Here is a 23,154-nt window from a genome sequence, read left to right on the forward strand (position 1 = left end):
AATAAAAGGTTGCAATCAACATTCATTTTTGTTAACATTTCTTGCCTCCCAAAGCTCCGTAAATGATTGACTGAAAGAAAGTAAACATTGGGTATATTTCTTTCACTGTTCCTAAATCCCCCTCTGAAGCTTTTGCCTCGTTTGCTATGGTTTACATTACATATATGTCTTGTTATAAGTTAAAAAAACACTACAATTCTTTCTGTTCATTTCTTGGAAGAATTTTCCCTTAATCCGAGTAAAATCTTTTAGCTTACTAACATATATCGTAATAATTGTGAGAAAATTTTAGCTTTTATGTGTAAAATTATTTTCTGAGTCTGTGATGAAATCATAAAGGATGACGTGTCAATGGTTGATACCAGCTCGGACATACTCCCCACTGCAACACACTGGCAACGCCACGTCGAGCACTCACTAAGTTTAACTCCACATCCAGCCAAGTCAAAACAAACACCCATGGGCTCCACAATAATATTTTATTTGAGAAAAATGTACAACAATTTCATAGTTCAGCATATTAAAAAAATAGTATATCTGAAAAGGCACAAATAATAAAAAGAACATTTGCATCTCTGTGCCTGTACATTTACAGGTAGCGCTGTGCGGAGGGCTCTCTTCAGCGCTGTCCTTAGGGGCAAACACAAGGACTCAGGTGCAGGCGTTGCGAGGTCACCATGCTTTCTCCGGGGGTCCATATTTGACGTATTGGTAAATATGAATTTCCATTTTTTATAATTTAACTCCCTTACCAAGGTTAGAGAGTTTCTAAGCACTCCCATTGCTAGCAGATAAGAGAACCAAGTCACAGGAACAAAGCACATTATGGGCAGGTATGGATGCCAGCACACAAATTATGGCCTCCGTGGATCGACAATCTATCTTTACTGCTAGAACCCAATTCATCTCAGTTAACTAGGGCAACCAGCATAGAAAGAAGCTGCTTCAACTGAACATATGTTACTGGATTATCAAAAGAATGGGAGAGAATTTGTACATGCTGCAAATATTTGGTCTTGACTGTGAAGGTGATTAGAACACGCCTCCAAATCATATACGTGCATATTTTGTTTTTAACTTAGCTCAGAATCTAAGCTAAACTCTGCTTTCCTAGGTTTTTGACTCTGAAGCAGGCGGTCAGACCTTTCTCAACTTGGAAGCTCTTGCACTGTATTGGCATGCCCGTCCACTCAAGGCACGGTTTAGGACAAAGTACTGAAGCACCCATCAAAATTTTTTATATTACAAGAGAGCATTTCAGTTCAGAGTGCCGCCATTTTGAAATCCTCCTCATACACATTCATTGGAGCAGCATTCAAAGATCTAAAATGGCCGCCTTCATTCTATGCCCACTGTTGGATACTGGGGATGAAGAAGTGTGGATTTCAAAATGACAGAACAGTCTATGACACACTATGAAGCTAGAGCGAAGAATAGGGGAGGAAAGGGTGGCTTCCAACAAGATGCCTTGCATTAGCAAACATGGACTGGAAGAGGACCGCACACAGTGGATGAAATCATCGGTTCTCATATACAATGCAGAAAACACCGGCTTTGCTGAACTCAGGATTCTGTTCAAATTTCTAAAAAGTATTAATGAGCTTTGTCACCCCGCATTTATTTTAATTTTCAGGCATGTTCCAATACTACCAAAATAATGAAATTACAAGCTATCAACATGTGAATGTTTCTTATTGAATCCAAGGACTGATCCTAATATTTGAGGACAAGCGGGTACCAATGCCTCAGTCGACATTACACACATTGTGACTGGGCAGAGTCCACCAGAACAGAACTGAGACACTAGACTTAATTCCGCATTGTTCGGATTCAGTTATCCACCACATTCTGATTCACCTCACTCATCGCCTGCCACCGAGAGGTGACATATCATGGTGTTGGGCTTATGTTCAGTGGACCAGATTTACATTTGTGTGACTCAGTGGATAACCCCCAAATTTGAAGGTAAATTTAAACATGAGGGTTCTTGTGAGCAAAGCCAAGGATAAGAATGAAAACCTACCACTGTTGAGAAAAATGCCATGGTTGTGGAGATGAGATAATGGATCCAGACTTTTCTGACTGTTCCCATCTGTTTCTCAGTCCTCGGTAATGTGGGCAGCAAAGTTTTCCCAATAGGTAAATCGCCAAATGAATTTTGAAAAACATGTACAAAATGTTAAAAAAACAGAAGAACACGAATGAAAAACATTAAAAGTTCCCTTGAAATTCAACCACGATGATTTAAGATTGTCCAGCAGGACGATGGCTGAAATGGCCGTGACGCTGACCCAGAGACAGACAGGACTTTGTTCCACCAGGAATTTCCCCGGTGGGCTGGAGCCCTTTGAGGCAGGTTTTGAAAGCTCAGGGCCACTCCTAGTGCTTCTGTCCATTTCCCCAGCTTGCAACGTTAATTGTAGCAGACACAGGTGACTTCAAGAAAGAGCAAAACAAAGGCAGAGAACATGTGATCCGAGAGGGCGAAGAGAGGAACGAGAGAAGGAAAGAAAAAGAATGGATGAACGGAGAGAGAGATTGCGGGAGGCATTGAAAGGAGCTGAGCAGACTAGAGCGTTTTTGCCAGGGCTGCTGTTGGTTCCCCGGTCCAACCCTGGACTGCCTTGTCCTAATTAACAAGTTGTGGATGAATGCTCTGACTTACTAAGAAAATGAAAGATACCCCTGTTTAAATCGGGTTATACAGACACATCTTGTTGGAAGACTTTGCGATTTTAACAAACACGAATAGCCTGCCGGTTGTGTGATATCCTGATGAAGACCACAGATAAAGAGCAGGACCTACATGTATATAGTTAATAACTTTTTGAGAATTGACTGAAGAGAAGAGGAGCTTTTTTGAACCAATGAATACAATTGTAATGGCATTGAATTAAGAAATTGCATTACCTTAAATTGATTCCCTGTTTTAAGATTGATTATTTTAGTGTGAATGTGAAGTGCGCGTGTGTTAGATGTATTTAATAATGTTTGTGTAATGATTTTATAGATATGTAATGTCATGATCTTTTGATGTACATTTCATGCTGTAGTATAAGCAAATCAGTTCCGCTAATGAATTTATTGTATGAATAATTAAAATAATTTTTTAAGCTACAAGTGATTCTCCCTTTCCATATTGTGGATTAAATCTTGCCAAACTAATATGTTTGGTAAGGTATACAAGCTTAGAAAATAGGCATTAATGTGTTGCCTGGAGTACAAGGCAAACTCTTTTGCAAAGAAACTCTTATAGGCTCTGGCTACTTCAAAAGTCAATCCTCAGAACAAGGGAATGTGGGGGGGGGGAATGGTTCCGAGAATACAATCCTCCCACCGCCTCCCAATTTCCTACACGTGCTTGGAACCTGGGCACCTAACTGTACTTGAGCCACTTCTGGGCTTAGCACGAAGGGGTTATAAATATGGACGGAATAGTAATCTAAACCTTCCCTTGTAAAACTGCAATAAATGGCTGTGCGTGCCTCCAGTGCTCTGGACCAATGGATGCTCGGTCTTGTCCGTCTATCCCTCAGTGGAAGTGCCGGGACATCCGTTTTGCAACCCACCAGTTCCTTCATTGAAATAAGTAACATTCGTATCCTTACCCAATCAGCACACAGAAGGTATCTTATGCCATATTTGACAACCTTTAACCTTGTAATTTGAGGCTGGGGAAAATACTCAATTTGTGATTACATGCATGAAAAATAAACTGCTGAGAATACCGGTCAATTTACACCAGATATAACTGTCGGGGGAGGTGTGTTAATCACCTACCACGAAAACCAATGTCACATTTATACACTTCTATGGCGTATAAGCTCATGTCCTGGATAAATGGGGCTGTGCGGTATTACAATTCTTGGGCCCAGAATACATGCTCAAGGCGATTTATCTTTTCTGTACATAACCAAGCAGCTTCATAGCTGTCCTTTTACACCATAAACACCGCCCACCCTGGGCACTTTCCATCAACAAGGCTACCCCTGTTCTGAAAACTAATGATGTTGCGCAACCCCACTGAATCAAACGTGTTGATTGGGTTTTGGTAGAATGCTTTGGTTTTGGGGGAATCTTGCCACAATGCAAGTTTTTCCAAAGAAGATGTTGATGCCAAACTTGAGGTGAATGGTGGTCCAATTTCTCAAATACTAGGCTAGTGCGATCTGCCCCTCTTGCTGACCTGGCACCACCTCTTTTCTGCCCCTTTTCTGCACTTCTTGTATGCTGTGAGCAAATGATGCCACTGAGTTTGTTTGGGAAGTTGAAACTCTATGCAGTTCGGGGAATTTGGGAAATTGAGGATAAAATAGTGGCTACAGAAACATGGGCTACTTCAAGCAAAACTGTGGTAGCCGTGCCACAATTAAATACCCAGATCTCGCATAGTGCAGCATAGTATCAATTATGCTTTCTGCATTGGTGACTTAATAGCTGGGACCAGGAGATGCACCCTCCAGAGATGAATTAAGTTGAGTTTACAACAAAATAAAAATACAAAAGAAATGTTTGACAAAGTCATTTGGAATTCTACAAGAGTTCGTAAACAGTGTGACTGAAAAGGTTGGACGACACCTGTCTGGTACATTTCATGTATGGAAGGTCCATCGTTCAACAGGATCCCATGTCCCCAGAGTGGGCCACATGCCTGTGTGCTTACAGTCAACGGTTCAGACTGCCACAGTGCGTGCCTAGTGCACCAACGTCTGCCGGAGTGTTTGGTCTAGGAAGATGGAAGTCCTTTTGTGCTCTCATTAGTGCAACAACTCTACGTAGTGCATCTACGGATGTTACCAACATTGTAAGGGAACAACCAACCAATGCCAGCTCCCAAAAGCAAATGTGAATGCCTTTGACTTGACTAACAACCTTACATTTGGCATTATCCAAGAGAGGGCTCCAGTGTCAGGCCACCATACATGGTCTATCCAACCGAGTTCGTTCTCAGACAAATTCTTCCAGGTCAGAGGCCAATTCACTCAGGCTGACCATTAGAACCTCTTTGTTGGAAGAAAATGGTGAAAACGCTGAGCAGTGCCCTCTGTCCAATGACCCTAGGTCCACCTTTTCCATTCAGAGACTGATTCACCTCTGCAGAAGCTCAACCAGTGTTGGCTTTGGTCAAAGCCTGGAAGAGACGTTGGACCCAAAGTGCAGATCCTTTCTGTTGCTTCTCATAGAAACATCCATGAGTTCCATGCCTCAGAGCTCTGTCGTCTTCCTGAGCTCTGTCATAGCAGTATTCAACATTTGGACTTGACTCTCTTCATCCTGAGCCTTGCTAGCACTGACTGAAGTACTCTGGCAACATGCTCGCCTATGGCGCCCTCTCCTCTTCTTCCAAATAACCAGTGCTATCGTCAGCATGACCAGCAAGGCGGTCAGTCCACCAAACACAACCAGTGTCAGTATTTGTGGCTCTGTGAGGCCAGTGTCTCGGTGGGTTACCACTTCCTTCACAGAGATTTTCAACAGTCCACCATTTGGTTTTGCGCTTGGGTTCGAGCTCCAGCCCTCCTTGTCCACTGTCCTGATTGGCTGGAGCTGCGTGATTCTGGGATAATCATCGGTTGTGCTTCGTGCTGGTGTGAAGTTTTGGCTATCTTTTGGAGCCGGTCTGTTTATTGTGACATGAGTTGGTACAGGAAGTAGAACTGGTGGAATCTCACATGTCTTTCCGGTGAATCCATTAACGCAAGCACAATCATAATCATTAACACGGTCATAACACCGCCCACCGTTCTGGCACAAGCCTTTCGCACAGTCGTCAATGTTGATAGTGCAAAAGCGGCCTTCGAATCCCACCTGGCACTCGCAGGAGAAGCGGTTGATGCCATCATGACAGGTGGCGCCATTGGCACAGGGGCGCATCAGACAGTCGTCCACATCCAGTTCGCACAGGTCCCCAATGTAGCCCACCAGGCACCTGCAGGTGAAGCTGTTGGCGTAGCCGTGCTCGTCCTGACAGGATCCGCCATTCTTACACGGTGTCCTGAAAGAACATAACAAAGAGGAGGTCACTGGTCTGTCACAATCTTCAAAAGACAATTCTATCCGCAAAAAGTAACGCACCATTTTATTTACTTATATCTGGTGTTATTTTAACCTCCCTATATGTTACCCTAGAGCCACCTCAGAGCATTCAAATTTACAGAAAAAATAAAAACAAGGACTTATATTATGACAATCACTATCCATGCCATAACACTCAAGACATCGGCTCCTTCAAATGACTAACTTGGTTTGATATACTGCTAACAAAAAATACATAAAACTCACTGTGTATGCAGCTAAAGAAGGCAAAAGACCAAGGGCGTATGTACCTTAACAGCCCACCCGAAACAGTCTGTTATTTCCCAAACTATCATGTACACTAGTCATCTCCTCATCAAGTCAACCTTCTTTGGCCAATTCAATCGAAAATATAATAAAGAGGCAAGTTAATATGCGGAGTGGCCTCCAAGAGGTTAAAATGGCCTGGGTGGATGAGTAGGAATAGGGTGAAACTAGGTGGCCATTACCTGGCACTGCAGGCCATCAGTCTACACTCATGCTCATAAGGATTCTTGGTGGAGTTTCTTTGAGTGCCCTCTATTTTGTCTTTGTGTATGTGTGTGCAAAGGGCGTTCTGTAAAAGAATTTCCACTTCCAACCATATAATTGGGTAGAGGGTGCAAGAATTCAGAGTGATTTCTAATATTTTAGATGATATTTATTTTATTTACAGTTTAATAAAGCCTGAACCTAGCATGAAGCAGACAGCGCCTCCAACAAGGACCCTACAGATGGTCCCCTTACAGATGGAGCAGCTGAAATCACACACCCCTTCAGCATACCTCGTTAATTATCACTTATTGATTGTTTCTTCAAACAATGATTTCGTAATTTCTCAAATACTGAGTGCTGATAAAGAGTAACTTTTTCTCAATACTTCAAGCTGGAAACAATGAAATGAAATGAAAAATTATATTTATATAGCGCATACATACCCGAAGGCCTCGCAGCGCTTGAACTGAATAGTGTGGTGAGCAAATAACAGGATTTAACACATTTTAGCAAACAGGTGAGTTTTTAATGTTTTCCTGAAAACCATCCGGTCACTGATCTCCCGCATGTTCGGCGGGAGCGAGTTCCACATCTTTGCCGCCATGTGTGAAAAAGCCCGACCTCCCCAACGAGCCTTATTGACTTTAGTTGTAGTGGCAAGATGCAGGACGCTGGAGCGAAGGGTTCTCGATGGAATGTAGGGTATAACCAAAGAGCGCAGGATAGCTGGGCCTGTTCGGTGAAATGCTTTGCGCACAATGCACATAGCTTTGAAGTGCATTCTGGCAGCTATTGGGAGCCAGTGGAGTTCTTTTAAGGCCTTCCTTGCTGATTGCCAGCGGGGGATGCCAAACAAAAGTCGAGCAGCACAATTTTGTGTGACTTGGAGTCTGTTGGTCACTGCTACCGGGGCTCCCAGATATAACGCATTTCCATAATCCAGGCGGGAGAGTATTAAGGCCTGAACCATGATTCTCCTCGCCTGGAAAGGAAGCAGAGGGAGGATCTTCCGGAGCATTCTCAACAGTCCAATACAGATGGAAGCAGTTTTGGTGGCCTGCACCGAAAAATCTAATGCTTTATCAAGCCAGACTCCAAGGCTCTTGATGTAGGGTTTTGGTGAGGGAGGAGAGCCAAGACAGGCGGCCAGATGGAGACCAGAGTGGTCGGTGCGAGATTGCCCAGTAGCATAATCTCTGTCTTCTCCCCGTTGAGTCTGAGACATGAGGAAACAATAGGGAGCTGGCTACCAAATACTGGAAGCTCATATATATATATATATATATATATATTGTCACGTGCTCGTTTCAATACACATGTACTGTCACTTTAAATAGCACTCACGAGTCTGTATTAACTGTCGAGTGAACAAGCGGCTGAGGCTGCGAAACGCGTCTTGACGTTACCAGAATAAAAGATTGATGAAGCACTCAATTTGGGTCCGTGTCCAGATTTGCAGCAGGCGGCGCCGAGAAAGGAGCTTGCGCTTGCTGAATTTGGTGTTTTGGATATATATATATCAATATATATATGCAAAGAAATGCGTTACTTACCTGTAACTGCAGTTATCCAGTATTGGTGTCTTTCATAGATTCACATGCCTGAATCATTCCCCGTCGTCGAGACGGGAGTCTCCGGTACATAGAAAAGCAATGTCCTATAGACATATATAGAGAAAAATAGGCCTAAGGGCCTCGCCTTAGTAGCCTATCTATGTCTTTTTGTAAAAAGGACCAAACTCCAGAAGGTAGCCAATCAGCTACCACCTCCCTCTAGAACCTTCCTGTCAGGAGCCTCAGTCTCTCAGATTTTCGTACGCACCAAGCTAGGTAGGCGTAATACTGTTAGAGAAAGAAGTGAGTACTTCCAGGGGAGGCGGGAGGGTTGCATGTGAATCTATGAAAGACACCAATACTGGATAACTGCAGTTACAGGTAAGTAACGCATTTCTTATCCAGTATTATGGGTATCTTTCATAGATTCACATGCCTGAATCAGAGTAGCAAGCAATACATTATGCACATTTCTGATGGAACAGCATATACCAGTCTGTAGATAATACATATCATGCGACTAAGAACCATCAACAAATAACAAGAAATAAGTAAATAAGTAAATAAATGTGCATACCAGCGAAGGATGGCGGGAAGGAGGAAGGCTCACCTCACTGGAATAGATGGCGAAGCACAGCCTGGCCCACTGCTGCATCCTGCATCAGTTCCGTATCCAGGCAGTAGTGCCTGGTGAAGGTATGCGACAACTTCCAAGTCGCTGCCCTGCAAATGTCCAGTATTGGCACCCCAGCGAACAGTACTGCCGATGTGGACACAGCTCTTGTAGAATGAGCTCTTACTTTGGAGTGCAATGGCCGCCCGGCTTTATCGTGGCAAAAGGCAATTGCTGAAGATATCCATCTTGAAATACTTTGTTTGGAAAGCGGCATGCCTTTCCTTGGTCTACTAAAAGCGATGAAAAGCTGATTCATTTTCCTGAAATGTTTTGTCTTATCAAGGTAAAATTTAAGACACCTCTTCAGGTCCAAAGAGTGCAGGGTACTTTCCGCTGCAGTGCTGGGATTTGGGAAGAATGATCGGAGGACTACAGACTCATTTAAATGGAAGTCCGACGGGACCTTACGAATAAACCGAGGATTAGTTCTTAAAACCACTCTGTCTTCCTTAAACTGCATGAAGGGATTTTGTATGGAAAGAGCCTGTAGTTCGCTGCCCCTTCTTGCAGAGGTCAGAGCCAGTAGAAGGGCTGTTTTCCAGGAGATGTATTTGACATCTGCTCTGTGAATGGGCTCGAAAGGGTGTTTCATCAATTGGTTGAGGACCACATTGAGATGCCATGTTGGTGGAACCCTCCGTGGCCGAGGAAAGGATCTGTAGAGTCCCTTAAGGAATTGTTTTATTAACCTGTGTGACCAGAGAGACGGCCCTTTTGAAGTTCTTGTATACCGGTAAATCGCCGCCAAATGAACTCTGATGGAGGCGTGCGCAAGTCCCGACTGTGCCAGGTGTAGCAGATATGGTAGTAGCTGCTCCGGAGTAGCCTGAAAGGGATGTAGACCTTTGTCCTTACACCAAATGCAAAAGCGTTTCCACTTTAAGGAGTAGGTTTTGTTTGTGCTCTCTGCTCTTGCCTTCGCGAGGACATCTTTGCACTCCTGCGGGATGTCTAGTTGGCAGAACTCTCGGTACTCAGGAGCCAAGCCGATAACCTGAGTGATTTCAGATTTGGGTGCTGTACTTGGCCGTTGGACATCGTGAGCAGGGATGGATGTTGACCCAGACGGATTGGCGGGTGAACTGAGAGGCGATGGAGGTCCGTGAACCAATGCTGCCTCGGCCAGAACGGGGCAATCAGAATCAGAGTGCAGTGCTCTGTTTTAATTTTTCTGAGGACTCTTGGTATCAGGGGGAATGGCGGAAAGGCGTACGAAAACACGTTGCGCCAGGCGATGGAAAATGCATTTCCGAGGGACCTTAACTGGGGATGCCAACTTGCGAAGTTGCGGCATTTGGCGTTCTCCCTGGTGGCAAAGAGGTCGATCTGCGGTGTCCCCCATTCCGAAAAGATGTGATGCAGCACCTCTTGTTTGAGCTCCCATTCATGGGACATCGATCTCTGTCTGCTTAGAGCATCTGCTATGACGTTGTCCTTGCCTGGGACATACTCCGCTTTTAACGTGATACTGTGGAGCACAAGCCAGTTCCAGAGTTTCTGCGATTCGCGAGATAGTGTGAGCGAACGCGTTCCTCCCTGTTTGTTCAAGTAGTGTTGTCGGTCCTGACAAGCACTGGGGAGTTCTTGATGCGCGGTAGGAAAGCCTGCAGAGATAGAAAAACTACCCTCAGCTCTAGGAGGTTGATATGGAGCTGCTTTTCCTGGTCCGTCCACTTGCCGCTGATCTGCAACTCTTGGAGGACCGCTCCCCATCCCTCTAGGGAGGCATCCGTAGTTATCACATGTGGAGCTGCAGGAAGCAGGAATGGTAGCCATTCTGAGAGGTTCTTGGGCGACCTCCACCAGAGCAAGGCCGTGGTCATTTGTTGAGTTATCACAATGCGATCCCCGAAAGAACCTGTGCTTTGAGTCCATTGCCTGGTCAATGCCTCCTGCAGTGGGCGCATTCTGAGCCGACAGTGGGGAATAAGCAGGATACACAAGGACATCATCCCCAAGAGGGACTTGAAAGTACGGACCAGTAAGGTTTTCTTCGAGGCTACTGCGGTGGCCAGAGTGATAAGCTTGTGCTTCCTCTCCTGAGATGGGAATGCTTTTGAACATTCCGTATCCAATGTCGCCCCGAGAAAGGTAAGAACTCGGGAGGGCTGTAGAGTAGACTTCTCGTGATTGAGCGTCAGGCCCAGTTGCTGGAAAAGATTGAGACAGGCGCTGGAGGACTTGGCTGCGCCTTGCATAGATGGTGCTTTCACCAGCCAGTCGTCCAGGTATGGGAATACTTGGTGTCCATGCTGTCGTAGGAAAGCCGCCACTGGGGAGAGGCACTTGGTGAATATCCGAGGTGCCGACTTGAGGCCCAATGGGAGGACACAGAATTGATAGTGTTGACCCGCCACTGCGAATCTGAGGAATTTCCTGTGGTCTTTGTGAATAGGGATGTGGTAGTATGCGTCTTGCAGATCTAAAGACGTCATAAAGTCCCCTTCCTCTAGTGACCCCAGGATCTCCTGGATCGTAACCATACGAAACGATTGACTCTTCAAGAATGCGTTGAGTGCCCTGAGGTCTAAGATGGGCCTCCATTTCTTCCCTTTCTTTTGTATCAGAAAGAAGCGGGAATAAAATCCCTTTCCTCTGTGCGCTGATGGTACTCGCTCTATTGCTCCTTTCTTCAACATTGAAGAGACCTCTTGAAGGAGTAATCGTAAATTCCTGTGTGGAATTTTGCGAGGAGGAGTTTTCGGGGGAATTGATTTGAATTCCAAAGAATGTCCGAATTGGATCAATTGGAGCACCCACCGATCTGTTGTAATTGATCTCCAATTGTCGAGGAAGTGTGTCAGTTTTCCTCCAAGTTTGAAAAAATTAGATTGTGGACGGACTGGCTGCTGGAAACGGTCATTGGCGTCCACCAGTGGGTTTCCTTTGGCTTTTCCCTCTGTAGTTGGACCTTCCATACGAGGTCTGGCGACCTTGTTGCTGCTGTCGCTGTTGGTATTGCGATCGGCCTTGATTATAGGAGTATGTGGATTTGTTCTAGTAAGATCCTCTGTAAGAGGACTGACCTCTACCCCTGCTCCCTCGAAAGGACTGGCTCCTAAACTGTAGTGTGCCAAGCGCCCTTGCCGTGTCCCTATCTTTTTTGATCGTTTGTAGGGCCTCGTCGATTTTCTCCCCAAAGAGGTGTTGGCCATCGTAAGGCATGTCCAGTACCTTAGTTTGGACTTCTTGGCAAAAGGATGTAGCTTTAAGCCAACCCTGCCTTCGCAAGACCGCAGCCCCTGCCAGCTGTCTGAAGCCGGTCATTGCAACATCCATCGCACAGTCAATAAGTTCCGATGCTGATGTTTGGCCCTCCTTAAGGAATGATTGAACTTCCTCTTTCACGGTGTCTGGTAGCTCCGCCAGATACGGAGCAATATCCTCCCACAATTGCCTGTTGTAGCGGCCTAGTAGCGCAATGGAATTAGCCACTTTCACAGTCATGGCCGACGTGGTGGAAAAGCGTTTGCCAATACTGTCTAGTTTCCTGCCCTCCTTGTCCGGTGGAGCTGACAATGGAGATGACGGATTCCTAGAATTTTTCTGTGCCGCCTGGGTAACCACAGAATCTGGCTTGGGATGCCCAGTAAGGCAGGCTGGCGCTGTTGTTGGTGCCTTATACTTTTTGTCCAGTCGTGGTACCACTGCGGAGACTGAGGCTGGTGTCTGCATCAGCTGTTTTCCATGCTCCCATATGTGGTCAATGATAGGAATTGATCTGGTTGTTTTCCTAACCAGGTCTTTAAAATCATACAGGAAACAGTCTGTTTCATGGGAATCCATCGTCATATGGAATCTTGCGGCCGCTCTCTCCACTAAGATGTGAAATCCGCCAATGTCCACTGGCGGTGAGTCTGAGGTAGTGGGCTCAGGTGTGGCAGGAGAAGGAGCGATGTAGTCCTCATCGTCTCTATAGTCGCACTGGTCGTCTCGGACCTCTCCATCCTCTGGTTCTTCGACTTCCTCGTCAGAAGACGGGATATTCTGCGCTGGTTCTCTTTCCTGACGGATCACTAAAGGTGATGGTCTAGGCCGTGAAGATGGTGTCGGTCCAGATGTAGCTGGATTTGTCCCCATTGATGGAGCAGTGGTCGGTTCAGGAAACCGCTGCTTGTAGTCTTGAATCAAGAACTGCAAGTCTGAAACTATAGACACCGGAAGGCATACCATTGGCGTGACTTGCGTCTGGACATGCGAATGTTCAGTCTCTTCTGTAAATTCCACTTCATCCCCATCGTCATCAGTGCTTTGGCACTTCACTATTAGATCTGAAGGACTGGTGGCCTGTCCTTACTAGTCTTCGTCTGAGTCCTCGTCCTGCAGTAGATAAGATGGGGGCAACTTTTGCACCCTACTGGGAGACGTTAAGTCTGGTGTTATTGACTTTTTCGTGCCCTTCTTCGTCGGTGGAATCGTAGACGGCTGAATGGCAGCTAACGACGGAGAAATCAGCTCCGATTGTTTCCATAGTGTCGACGATGACGTCGTCGACGGTGTCGTCGTCGACTGAATATCAATCGTCGTCGTTGGCGCTTTCGTCGACGGTACCTTCGTCGGCGGTACCTTCGTCGACGGTGCGCTCGTAGACGGTGTCTTCGTTGTCGTCGGTGTCTTCATCGTCGTCGATGTCTTCGTCGACGGTTTTGGCTTTGTCGTCGACGCTGATGTCGTCGTTGACGTTATCGACGAAATCTTTATCGTCGTTGATGGCTTTTTAATGAGGATAATCGACGACACAGGCTTAACCGCCGTCGACGATGGAGTAGTCGTCGTCGTCGAAGAGAAGACTGACGACGCCGTCGTCGAAACATAGACTGGAGACACAGTCTTCTTCAGCGCTGAGGAAAGAGTCGACGAAGTCGTCGTCGACGACGGCGCAGGCTTCCTGAAGGCAGGAGCCTCCTTGTCAGACGTTGTGGATTTTGCCTCTGTAGACTTCTTGACAGTCTTTTTAGGAGGAACGTCTGTAGGGCTAGGGGAAGCAACCCTTGGCCTCTTCAAGGATAATTTAGAGGAAACAGAAGCTATCTCACCGTCCTCTGAAGACTCCAGGTTGTCTCTGGTTTTCAGCCTGTTCAACCAGAGGAACAGCTGTCCTTCTCTCTCTTTTAGAGTTTTTGTAGAGAATGTTCTACAAATTCTACATTCCTTTGGTGAATGGTCCGGATAAAGACAGTATAAGCAGGTTTCATGCTTATCATCGACGTGGAGCCTTTTCTTACCACAAGAAGAGCAAGCTCTGAAGAGACCCTTCTTCTGTTGATCAGCCAAGGTAGATTTATGAAGAAAATATCCAATTTCTGTCAAGAAAAGAGTTTAAACAAGGAAACCTGAGGAGAACTCAGGTGGAGACTCTCTAGCACAACGTGCGGTAGAAAATCTGAGAGACTGAGGCTCCTGACAGGAAGGTTCTAGAGGGAGGTGGTAGCTGATTGGCTACCTTCTGGAGTTTGGTCCTTTTTACAAAAGGACATAGATAGGCTACTAAGGCGAGGCCCTTAGGCCTATTTTTCTCTATATATGTCTATAGGACATTGCTTTTCTATGTACCGGAGACTCCCGTCTCGACGACGGGGAATGATTCAGGCATGTGAATCTATGAAAGACACCCATAATACTGGATAAGAACTGCTTAGTCAGGTTGAAGATTGTGTTTACAGTCTGGTGTGCAGAGAGCAATGCTTACCATCCTTCATGTACAGTATGCCATGTGGCTGTCCAACAAGTCTCTTTTGGCTATATAGGACCTTGTTTAGATAGTTGCATTCGTAGGATGCCTGTGGCCACTGAGTGCTTTAAAACTGCTGTCATCTCCTTGAGGACTTTTTGACTCCAAGGCTTCAAATGAATTAACGCTTCTCTTTTCATTTACAAGCTGTAAATACTACTCTATGGTTGCATGTATTATACTGTTCACATTACAGATACTTCCACCAAGAATGACTTGAAATGAGTAGAATAGTCTGTGAACTTCATACATTTACAATTGCCATTCACCCACCAGAGGGAGAAGGCAGGGCACCACCGCACCCTCTGTTAGGGAGTAGTTGCTAGAGGGCTGGGCTCTTTGGATGTTGAAGAATAAGCTGGCAAGAACAGAAATTATTCAACTGGGAAGCAGAGCCAACGCCACAGGCAACGTCTGGCAATGGAAGCTTTTTTCCTCTGGTGTGACTTTGCAGACAAAAGGGCCCAATTATAAGGAGGGCGGAATTCCATGGAGAGATTCCTGGTGGGTGGAATTATTGTTAGAGGCTGGTATCTCGCATGGATTCCAGCCATTATGAGTTAAACCCTGAAATGAGGAATAACTATACTGTTCAGGAACAGAATTCCTGTGCAGAAGTCTGCACTGTACTCCCATTTCCGAGGGTTTTAACGCTCCCATTTACTACCTGCTCTAAGCAGGGGATTTTGGATTCAGTGGCTTCTGTGCAGGGCAGTGCTAGAAGGTAGCAGGATTAGGGTGCATGGAGGGAAGCAGAAAATGTGCCCTGGCAGAGGCGAGCACTGCATGATGCTCCGTTGCCGTAGAAAGGCTGGGCGGGAACGGGGACAGAGTTTTCGCAGGTTTCTGGGACTTCTGTGATCCAGCAGAGCAGAATTCCACACTGGACTTCCACTTTGCCCAACCTGTAAATAAGCCAAAAGTCTTCTGTTGTTGGAACTTGACAGTCTTTCAGGCAACTGGCTCGTCATGCTTATCTTGCCTGGATTGCCTTTTTGTGAAAGATGCACTGCGGGAACAAACAACGTAGAGCTTGACTGGCTATTGGTTGACCGGTGATATGTTGATTGACCACTTATCAGATAGACAACTCAATGAGAGCCAAAGCTACAACATACACGATTTCCACGATTGAGTGAACTATCTATGAAGGCCATGGGGGGGTGGGGGGAGTCTGATGAGCTGAATCTCCAGAGCTGTGTGTGGTTAGTAGTGAAAATTTGGCCTGACCATTTTCAAGAGGTTGCCCCGTGACCTAACCTAAGCTAGGCCAGGGCCTACGGCGCTATGATGCAGTGAGTCTTTGAGAACACAGTGAATCCTCAATTCCACAGCTGGCTCCAGGAATGGCACCCATGCCCTGGCACTCTCCTGGATTACTGAAGGCTCCCTCTGCCTCCGATTCCAAAGCGGGCCTCAGACAATGGAAGCATCTCCTGCTGTCTCCAACAGCTTCGCTCACTCCCCATCAAATTCCAAGCTCAATTGAATGTATTTATTACAAGGACCTTCAAGCTAGGGAATTGCTGTGCCTGGCAGACAAGCTCAGCTCTCTTTGCCTTCACTTACCCACTGATCCACTGCTATCCTCCTCCTGATCCTCTCGGGACACAATCTCAGCTACATACAAGGCCGCTAGTTCAGAGTCGTCCCGCCTATAGGATCTAACCACATCACCTCTGCGGTGCTGCTGGTCTTTTTGCCTTCAAGAAAAATACTCACAAAACATATTTCCTCAAGTGGTCAACATCCACAGCTACTGTCACTCAAATGCTCCCCGTTCACACCCCTACAAATACCCCCTATTTCTTTACCAAGATGTATAACGCCATTGAATCACCTGACAACAGGTGTACCAAGCTCCATTCTGACACTTACGCTACCATGTCTGTGACAGTTCATCATCATCTAAACTGTTCTCCGCAGTCCTTGTGTAAGGTGCACATTAGTATTGCTATATAAAATGTAATACCTAAATACTGGGACAAGGGTAAGCGTGTGTCTCTTCTTTACGGCATGCATCACACTAACTGCAGATGACTACAAATGGTCCTTCATCCCTACAATGATAGCAGCCCGGGGAATATATGCGACCTGCCTTCATGACAGCAGAAGGGAATTCACTACCAGTGGGCTGTAATTGGCAGAAATGGTTGTAGGGTGCTTTTTACATTACTTTTTCCTAATGGCACTTCTCTGACTCCTGTTCAACTTGCCCTTCTCCGAATGGTGGACAGCACACGCTTCGTGGATAGACCTAATACAATTATGAGAAAGAACTTGCCCCACTCTATACCATGGTGGAAGAAGGGCAAATAAAGTAAGGTGCCTCCATGGTGCTGCTTGCAAACATTTGGGGCAAACAAGTCACCACCTATATGTCTGGTAGAAATGACTAGTTGCTCACATAAATGGGACCTAAAAGTCTATGATTCAGCTTGAGGGGACTGAATGAGAACACTCCTTAGGACTTGCCTCTTTCCTTCGAAAGAGTTCAGCGTTTGCAGGAAAGACGAAGTCATCACCAGAACCGCAGCAACACGGAGCTGATGAGGTCATAAAGTTAGCTGTCAGTTTCTACAGGTTTGAAGCACCAAAACCACTCATCATGTAAAGCCATCTCAGACACATGGATCTTTGGGTCTACTAAGGGGCCTTGGATACACTGTCCAGCCCAGGTCCAACAGCTTGCACAAGGGAGGGTCAGGGAAATTATTATAAACACTCTCATCTTGGGAAAAGTTGAAAGGACTGCACTCAGGGTTCCAAAAGCTGCCCTTGCTGTCAATCTAAAATTCAGGGCTAGTTGGTGTTCTGGAGGAAGTGCCTGGGAAGATGGCCCAGGAGCCAGGGCTTCCAGGCAGCAGCTCAGACCTACGTGGATACTATTTTCATCCCAGACTTGGTCTCTACCAGGTGCAGACAGACATTCACATGCCCTGCTAGTCTAAAGGCCAAGAGCTCACCTTGTGCCAATTTGATTGATTCATTTGGCAATTTATAAAGTGCAAACAAATGCCCAAAGGTGTCAAGGCGCTAATGTGGTTAGTCTATTGAGGAATAAAAAAGTGCCTGATCCCTGACCCAAAGTAGGCATTACAAGGCAAATAACTGCTCATTTGTTATGACTTGTTTATTTTTCTTTCTTTATTTTTAGAGTTTTATAAAGTGCAACATTCACCACAAGACATTTGGCACTAAAACACTACACACACCCAATGTGGAAACCTTAGATGAGAACAAAGGTCCTAGTCCCATCTAGCGAAGGAAAAGCCCTCTTTTTAAGGCTTATCTAAACTTTAGTAACTTGGGTAGGGCCCTAGGAGCAGGACGGAGAGGGTGCCATTTAGTAGCTGCAACAATAGAAAACGACTGGTCACATACGAAACCCTTATCATTCTACTGGTGAACGGGCATGGCTCATTTGCTACACTTGTTCATTGTATGAGGAGTGAGCTTTTCACCATCCCTATCACCTCTGTGACGTAACACTGATGTCTGCTCCTTCACTCTGAAAATAATTCCATAACCACTGAATACTTCCTTCAGTCTATGGTGCTCAGTGGGTCAGTTGACTCCACCACCTCCATCGATGACTCCGTACACCCCACCTACCTTCCCTGCAGTGCATGGTGGGATTGTGAGCCGGATCTTCTCTCCTCACCTACATGTGCCACCACCACCCACCTTCTCTCCAGCACTTCCACCTCTTTAGCATGACTAGATGCATCACATGCTGAGATCCGAGGAAGCTGAGTCCCATATTGTCCAACGCCTTCACTCAACCACACTGCATTGCCCAAGAGTCTGGTAGAACTGCCTCTTACCCAGCTCGCTCGCATGGTCCGGTCTTCTGTTCGCAGTGCTTTCCGTGGAAGCCCTCTGGACACACACAGGAGTACTCTCCCTCCGGATCATCGATGCACTCGGCCCCATTCTGACACGGGTTCTGGTGAACGCAGATCTGGACATCTACGAAAAAAGAGGCAAAGACTCTAGTCAAAAGTCATGGAAGGTGATGGCATCTGCAATTTACATTGGGTGTGGCATGGAGGAGGAAGGGAGAGACAAGCACATGGGTAATATTTACTATGGCTGGGTGGCAATTTCTCTGGCCACTGAAAGGGGTGCACAGTAACACGTATGTTGGAAGATCAACAACATTAGAATCCACAATATGTTCTAGGAATGTGTGTACATAAGATTCGACTGAGGAAGCACATTATAGGGCATAGCATTCTCTTACTTTCTAACTTTAACAGAATCGTGGAAAATTCAAAAGCGCTACGAAACCTCCGCAACGCAAACACCAATTAAGGTTGGATGCACCCCAAATTCATACCTAAGGCTATACAGCACAGCAACAAATTGAAGCTTGATAAAAGCAGCTACACCCCAGCCACAGATCCATATATGAACATTCAGAACCTGAATACGTCTAGTTCTGTAATACATAAATGGCAGCTGCTATTTGGAGGGAAGCTATAAGAGCTCCTAAACTCTGGGAGTATAATATGGACAAACAATGAAGGGAGGATTTACTAACATTTTGCGTCGTCAATGTGCCACTTTTTTGGTGCACAAAAACATTGCTGCCTGTAACACAGGCCCCCTTGCATCATGGTGCAAGGGTGCCCACACTGGTGCTAGGCTGCACACAGTGCGCCAGCAATAGGAGACAGCTGAAATGCACCATATCTTAGTTGACATTTCTGCTGTCACCCTTTCATGCAATGCAGTGCAGCACCTTAGCTTGCTGCCCTGTATAGCGTGAAATCCAAGTATACATGCCACTAAGGGGGAGATCAAACCAAATCTCAACGCAACGCAGCACAGTCTACCATGAGGCTGTGCTGCATTGCGCGACAGGGAAGGAGCAGGCGAGCGCCATATTTTCAAACTTATGGCTCTCTCCTCCCCTCTCTCTTGCTCCGGTGCTGATGATAGCTGCCGTGTGCCACGCACCACCTTAGCGCCATAGCGCTAGGGTGTGCGTGGAATTCGAGCATAGGTTTTGTACAGGAAGGGAAACATTCCTGTACAAAATACTATGTCTAGACACGAGGGAAAGCTTTTCCCACTTTGCATGTGTGCTGCACAGTGCAGCCCACATGCAAAGTCGGAAAAGGAAGGAGAAAGGAAAGCATTTCTCCTTCCTTGAGCCTAGTTTAAAAGAGCGCAGTTTTCTCACGCTAAATCCAATCTACTGTATTTAGTAAATTGGTTTTAGCGTGAGAAACCTTGGGTGGTTGCATGGGAACGCCCATGCACCACCCTTGGCACGCCCCCATGCCGCAAAGTAATGCAAAGCAGCACTATGTGCTGCTCCGCATTACTATTACGTTATTTCCAGCGCTTAGCAAGTTTATTGCTGGAAAGTAAATTAGGAAAAAAAGATTTCGCCCCGTTTTACGTCACTTTTGTGATGCAACCACGGTGCAAAATCTCAGTAAACCTTCCTCAGAGTGTCATGAATGCTGACTTGGCTGTATGTACCATTATTCAGACTGGAAGCAGTCATTACAATGAGTAGATTACTGCTAAAGAACAGACTCAGCAGCAGCATCTGCAAGAAGCTGCTTGTTTCAGCACTGTTCACAAGCAAATAACACTCACAAACATCTGTCCTGACCTGCAGCACCGTGTTGCAATGTCCTGGGAAGTATTATCCAGATGTTGCTGCCAGTGTCATTATGAGGCTCTGGCTCTAGAACATTTGCTGTTCAGTCCAATACAAGAAGTTCCATATCACTCATAATCACTCACTTCCTCTCCATCTTACAAAATTAACCCTATCACAGATCTCTTTGTTAATTGGCTCACTCAAGCTGACTGCTTCACACTGAAACATATTTGAGCCCTCTTGAACTCCTTTGACTCAATAAGCTACATTCATTACTCTAGAAATTGTTGTGTGTGAATCACAATAGTAAACTAGTGTGAATGTCCTGCATTCTTAACCTTGAAACTACTTGACAGTGCATTTCATTTTCCTTTTCACTGTTTGTACATCATAAGCACAACATATTTGTCTCTTGGAAGTGTTCCCAAAAAGTGGCCAAGCAGAACACGTCAGTTAGCCCCTTCCGTGCGGCCGCGATTCCCCCCGTGTGCGGCCGCGGAACGAACAGGACGGGGCTGTGACGAACCCCAGCCGTCATCCGCACACGAGCACCGTGGAGCGTGACGGCTGGGGTTCGTCACCAGCATGGAAGGGGTTAAAATGTATTCACTCTGTGTTTATTTACATAACCTTTAGTAACATCATGAGTTTCCGTACATCAGTCCGTGCAATCCACTTTTTTTAAATGGCTGCTCTCGTCAACAATGCATTTTTCTTGGCTGCCATCTTGTGATTGGCAACTGTATGTTCTCTGTTCTATGATAATCCTAGACATAAAAGTGTCTGCCCTATTAGTGATATAACTACTGTAGGTGTGGACGGTTGAATACTATCCGTACATCTTCCTGAACCCCAACTATAGCTTTTTGCTGAATGGCTGAATGAAGAATGAAGCATGGGTCAGCTAGGGATAATCATCATGGAACTCCAGGGAAAGACAGACAGGCAGAGTTTTAGGGATCCAAGTATGAATTCATCAGTGTGTTGGGAAGTGACCACAAGCCAATGCCGTTGTAGCTGTGATATACATGGAAGTTTCTAAGGAGGTGTAGATGAGGATAAGAACAGGGTGAGGCACCATCAGTGACTTATGTACACAAGAAGTTTGTCACCCTTCGAACACAAGCAGCGATAAACATTTGGCAAACCAAGCTTCTGCAGATGGAACCTACCTCGGTCACAGAACTTTCCAGCCCAGCCAGCCAGACACATGCACTGCCAGGGCTGGTGACACGCTCCATGCACGCAACCCGGCATTCGGACACAGTTCTCGCAATGCTCGCCTTCCCAGCCTGGGTCACAACTGGAAAAGAACAGAGACATCAGCAAAGCCCTTCAACCCTGGGCAGCATCTTATCAACAATAACTAAAGCAAACCAGAGCACAACAAACCATGCAGTCTAGCTCTCATCACGAAGAAACAGGCCAATGAAACAGGAGGGATGAGGTGCTGGATGTGAGCAAGCAGAAGTACAGTTTGCAAAAAGTGCAACCAAGAAGAACTTAAATAACTGACTGACTGTTCTGCAACTAAAAAATGGCATTAGGCACAACTAGTACAAAGTAATCACCAGTGGTTGACAATAATTCAAGCTTTCAACCCATCACTTTTCTGCTTTCCCCAGCGAGGTGCCATTTGTGCAAGTAGCATGCCTAGACTTTTGACTCATGGTTGCTGCACAATAAGCCACTCATTGATGACGCCCTAACGAGGCGGAAACCAGTCAGTGTCAGGGTACATTCATGTTCAGAGGGATGAGGCCTAGCGGTTTGGGATGTATTGTTCTTATTGGAGCAGTAACAAAGAGGATTGAAATAAGGCTGGCCCAAGAGGAGTGGTATAGTACGCAAAAACATGATGTAGTGGATTGCGACCCAGAATAATCAATATCGGCTGAGAATAAATCAAGCATTCCACCCATGATTCCCAGGCATAACCCAATACTGAAGTCACCCAGGTCCAACACCTGACACACCCTTAATGTTTGAAGGGGTTTGTCAAGCTATGGGGCCTGAGTTCCTACAAGTTATAGGAAGAAGAGGTCAGGATATCATGAAGCTTAGGCAACCAGCAGGCAATCCAAGACTCCAATGCAAGAGTTGGAACGTTTAGTCTGGTTTTCCTCTTGCAATGGCCACCAATATCAAATGTATTTTATTTGGTGGCTGTATAAGTCCTGGCATAGGAGGAGTGTGAAGGCCTTCTTTGCTGAGATGATCACTCAATAAAAATGTAACTCTGAACATCATTACCATCGGCAGGCCTTACAATGTTCATAATCACTCACCCTTAGCAGTCACATCACATCCCACCACACCTTCTGCAGCAGAGAGTGGCCATCTCATCATTTTAGAACTGTCTATTCCACAGGCGCAAACATTCCACTCTTGCTCTCTCTAAGCACTCATCGTTGCTGGCTGAAGAGGAATTCGCCAGGTTAAATGAAGAAAACGATGCCATACCTGCACTTGTCGTCCTCGTCACAATGTCCGTGGGCCAGATCACAGAGGGTACTGCATCCGTCACCTGCAAAAATCAGAGTGGGCACGATGTTACGACAGATTTTAGAAGGTGTGAACTCTATTAAGTAATGGTATAATTCATTTTGGTTGCAAAATGGGTGCCTTTGCGGTGGGCGAAGGCTCTGTTGTGCGCAAAGGTCTACCAAAAGGCGAACCAATTTATCCCACACCTCATGGGGTCGGTGATGTAAAACACACATACTAGGTGGACTCACTCAGGGGTGGGTGAGACGTTAGCAGAGAAGAACTAAAATTAACTTAGGGCCAGATTTACAAAGCATTTTATCAGGTCACAAAATAGCCTGATTCTTCGGGCCGGTTGTGATCACGAAAATGTATTTTCTGATATACAACCCTCAAATCGCAATTTGGAATTGCGACATAATATCAATTCGGTATTTGGAATGAGTGTGTTTAGTGTGTCCCTTCCAAATATCGAATCGTAGTGTTATGTATTAATATTTTACAACTGAATTCCATTCGCAAAGCATTCATCTTT

At 45.8% G+C, this 23,154-nt stretch overlaps 1 protein-coding gene across 3 annotated transcripts in view; it reads right to left on the reverse strand.

Moving 5' to 3' along the window:
- Positions 1 to 465: 465 nt before the first annotated feature.
- DLK2 (delta like non-canonical Notch ligand 2) overlaps positions 466 to 23,154 on the reverse strand; it is a 217,385-nt gene continuing 194,696 nt past the window's right edge. For all 3 annotated transcript variants that reach the window (XM_078647437.1, XM_078647435.1, XM_078647436.1), the window contains exons 3-6: positions 22,596 to 22,659; positions 21,305 to 21,435; positions 18,337 to 18,481; positions 466 to 5,995 (exon numbers count right to left, since the gene is read on the reverse strand). In XM_078647437.1, coding sequence (XP_078503563.1) covers positions 5,206 to 5,995; positions 18,337 to 18,481; positions 21,305 to 21,435; positions 22,596 to 22,659 — 1,130 coding nt within the window. In that variant the 3' untranslated portion in view covers positions 466 to 5,205. The remainder of the gene's footprint in view (positions 5,996 to 18,336; positions 18,482 to 21,304; positions 21,436 to 22,595; positions 22,660 to 23,154) is intronic.

The sequence above is a fragment of the Lissotriton helveticus genome, chromosome 6 (assembly GCF_964261635.1).
Source record: "Lissotriton helveticus chromosome 6, aLisHel1.1, whole genome shotgun sequence".
Lineage (NCBI taxonomy): Eukaryota > Metazoa > Chordata > Amphibia > Caudata > Salamandridae > Lissotriton > Lissotriton helveticus.